Source organism: Dreissena polymorpha, chromosome 1 (assembly GCF_020536995.1).
Source record: "Dreissena polymorpha isolate Duluth1 chromosome 1, UMN_Dpol_1.0, whole genome shotgun sequence".
In the NCBI taxonomy this organism is placed as follows: domain Eukaryota; kingdom Metazoa; phylum Mollusca; class Bivalvia; order Myida; family Dreissenidae; genus Dreissena; species Dreissena polymorpha.
Genome location: NC_068355.1, coordinates 150,366,184 through 150,370,160, shown reverse-complemented (window position 1 = coordinate 150,370,160; position 3,977 = coordinate 150,366,184). Strand labels below are relative to the sequence as shown.

Sequence of the window (3,977 nt, the reverse complement as noted above, 5' to 3'; positions counted from 1 at the left end):
TAACAAAGGTCAGGCTAAGGTGAAAAGCTGGCTTAATACAGCTTACGCCGAAAAAATAATGGCATTCTGTTAAAAATACATTGGCAACTACTATGTCGAAATATGCTATGTTATAATAACACTATCGTTATATACAATAAGAATAAGGATTAGACACTGCTTTAAGCAAATCTTCCCTTTATACCGTTTATGTGTTTTCATCTGATGTAGTTTTAATGACCCTACATTTACCACACACGCTCTATGTATAACTACCTACTTCTTGTACTGAACTACCTGTTACCGTTGCTCACCCTTGTCTCCGCCTACTCGCGCGTTGGTATGGAGCTATGGGGAAGCAGGGCTATTGGGGAGGAGACGTCAATCCAGACAGATAGGGTCAAGTCGAAACGAAAGGTATTATGCTAATTATTAGACAACTAAATTGACATATAGTACATGTTTTAACATTAGATCCGATTAGGGTATGTCCAAAAGATAGATACCAGTTATAGTGCACTGTACTTATAGAACAGATAAGAGCAAGGCCGAAACTATTATGTGAAGAACTAAAGCTTTCGGAAATACAATATGTCGAAGCGAAAAGTAGTGTACGATTAAAAGTGTATTTGTGTTTATGAAATATTATTTAAAATATAAAATTTAAAAATAAGTAGGAACTTTATCTGAAGAAAAGACATGTTAAAGTCTGTATAATAGATACACATTATTGTCAAGTTTAAAAAAGGTAAGGGACAAAAAGAGCTGTCATTTTTAATATATGTAGTTACAAATTTACGTTTTAAAGTTAACGACGCTGTTTGTTTTCACTTATGATTTAATATAACATGTACATGTTATGTATATAATGTTTAATAATAAATGATTCATAGCTTCGTATTTTATATTTGTAGGTGGTTAAAATAATGATCGTGGTGGTTCTAATATTTGGTATGTGCTGGTTACCAATGCACGCGTGCTTTCTGCTGACCAGCCACTACAGGTCTATAACCGAATACAAATACATCCAACAGATCTACATAATCATCTATCTGATGGCCATGAGTAACTCCATGTATAACCAGATAATCTATGGGTGGATGAATTCTAGGTAATAGCTACCTATTAACAATAAATGTCCAATATGTACAAATAGTCTGGAGCGAGCGTTTCAGGTATAATTAATCTAGTTACATATTGCAGCATATTTAGGATTGTTTGATTAAATAACCATAAGGCGCCAACATTTATCACTAACCTCACCGACTTTATTTGTCAACTGTTAAAGTGTTTCGGTGTCCGAATTAACCAATTTGAAACGATTTTTAGACTATTATGAGATGAATCGTAAAGCTGTAATAACCAAAGGCGCCTCGACAGTTATGTCTTACATGATAGTTTACGTATAAAATTACATTTTCCTTTATTTTAAACAATGTATTATTTGCTTAAACACCATATGTTGTATGTATGTATTCAAATTCTGAATTATAAAAGTATTTATTGGATTTGAGTCTATTCTGTATTATCAAGGTATAACTTTCGATCTATTTCGCTATATTAAGTCATAATAGTTAAATACACGTTAAAATAAAAAGCGAGATTATCTTCATGGAGATTCGGTAGAATTCTGCAATGTTTGTTTTTTTTATTAAATTTGAAGATTCACGCGCTTCGTATAAATAAGTGAGCAACAATATTGGCCAAAATATCTACCAAAGTGTTGGAGGTGTTTATATTAGAAACAAAGCACCGCACTTCTTCCATAAACATCAGCTCGATTATAAAATATGTATAGGCTTTAAAATATATATAAACATTAATAGCTGTTATGGCTTTCATTTAGTCAAGTAGAGACTTTTTTCTTTGTCTCCATTTGCTGTTCCAATTCCTAGAAAGAGTTTATCACAGCACGTTGCGTCTTCTGTACATTGCATCTGGCGTGCATGCCAGTACCTTTGTACTGTATGCTTCAAGAACAATGTCAGAACATGTCTTAACAAAATAAATGTAATATTGTATGTCAAATTATGTTGAAAGCTTTAAAAGTGGAAACTTAACATTATTGTTTTAACATATTTTTCTTTTGTATATTTCGACATTTAAGTTCAAAATCAATTTCTCAATTTTATACAGGTATTTGTACAAATCGCGAATTTATACAAAAATTAACAAACATATACTGATCGTCAACAAATAAAAATGTAAATATTAACTAGAAACCTTGAACCTAGGTTTTACCAATAAATAAACAATCTAACATTTGCATATTTCTGAACAGCACATTGCGACTTCCGTCCTCTTTACAATGGACTATTTTGCCTCAAATTAATGTGTTGCTACAGCCTTAGCCTTTTAATTTTGTTGATTCAACACCCATTATTGCTTCAAGGTCTAAATGAGCAGATATTGTTTACGTCTTTTGACGAAACATATTATGGGATCGGATTGGTGGGCGGCGTTTTGCTACATAACTCAGTGTTTATTGAACTTTGACCAAACTGTCTAAATCAAAATGTGTACATTAAATGGTGGCAAACATTGACAGCCAGGATATTGGCAACGGACATTTCAGAATTATTGATCTTGTATTGTAAATACAAAAGCAAAATTTTCTCTTTCCGCTCACTCACTCATACAGACATCATAGAATCTTCACACATATTTCATGAACATCATTATTTCAGATAACAAGACTTAAACTGTTGATAGCAAACCAATTCGCTAATGGGACTTTATTGTTATTGCCCTTTATAAAAGTGTCAAATTCGAAATTTGCGTTCTCTTACTGAAACTGTGTTAATCGAATCATCGCCAAACTGTCTGTTTGTTGACCTCAAAGTAATAAAATGTTCAATAACCAGCTTATCCTCATTCGGCAATTCATCGTTATTGTCTTTGGTATATATAAACACAGCGAAATTTGACATTTTATATCCGTGGCGATATATGCTAGATAATATAACCCAGTGTATATCTGCTGTCAAATTCCGAGAAGGGGTTCGTTCACGTGTTCTGCTGGTGCCCGTGTCGCCGTTGCAAGAGGTCAAGGACCCAGCTTCGCTTGCGTCCCACGCTCTTTCCAAGCGCGACGAGGACTATGTCCGAGAAGTATGGCTCCGGTCGAAACGGTTCAACGATGCACACGTTGACGGAATACGTGGACACGGAATCCTACGGCACACGACGCAGCACTCAAAGCCAAAGCACCGTTCGCCGAGGATCACCTAGATGGACAGATTATGTGTTGTGAAAAACCAGGCCACAAAAGTGAACATTTTGATATAAAACTAGTATGATGTATTGCTCGATAACATTAATAGGTTCGTGTTGATGAGCTCATCAAAGAATCATGCGTTGAAAAGCCTCATACGAAGGAACTGAATATTCTGAATACACATCATAAAAAGTTGTACATTCATTCAATTTGTTGTTCATTAAATTGATTACTTTTTAATATGACAAGAGCTTAATATTTGAAAAATAATGCGAAATGAAACTAGTGATAATTTTATGTGTGGAAAAAACTTGGTTATAAACGTGTGTTAATATGTAAGATGCACTCATATACATCATGTTCCTGCTGTAATACTTAAACGTGCTTGCAAAATGTGACATGCGAACTTAAAACATATGTCACTCTGACAACAATGGTGACAATAGTTTGAAGTACAGTTTGTTTTTGTTTCATCTATATTTATTGTGATTGTATTGTTATTTATTTCTTATATGTAGTAAACATTAAATTTCGTACGTGTGCAGATTGGGAAACAAATATAATTGTGTCTTGTTGTGAGAAAACTGGGCATAATTCAAGTGCGTAAAGTGTCGTTCCAGATTAGCCGCCTGTGCAGTCCGCACAGGCTAATAAGGGACGACACTTTCCGCTTTAATTAGATGTTTGGTGAAAAGGGACTTCCTTTGAACTAAAAATACCATACAGGCGGAAAGTGTCGTCACTGATAAGCGTGTGCGGACTGCACAGGCCAATATGGGAG

General features: G+C 34.4%; 1 protein-coding gene across 1 annotated transcript; it reads left to right on the top strand.

The window, feature by feature from the left end:
- The first annotated feature begins 243 nt into the window (after positions 1-243).
- Positions 244-1,094, top strand: LOC127857914 (tachykinin-like peptides receptor 99D). The gene is made up of 2 exons (XM_052394702.1): positions 244-396; positions 894-1,094. Exons 1-2 carry the CDS (start codon positions 244-246, stop codon positions 1,092-1,094), a joined length of 354 nt encoding a protein of 117 aa, XP_052250662.1.
- The last annotated feature ends 2,883 nt before the right edge of the window (positions 1,095-3,977 follow it).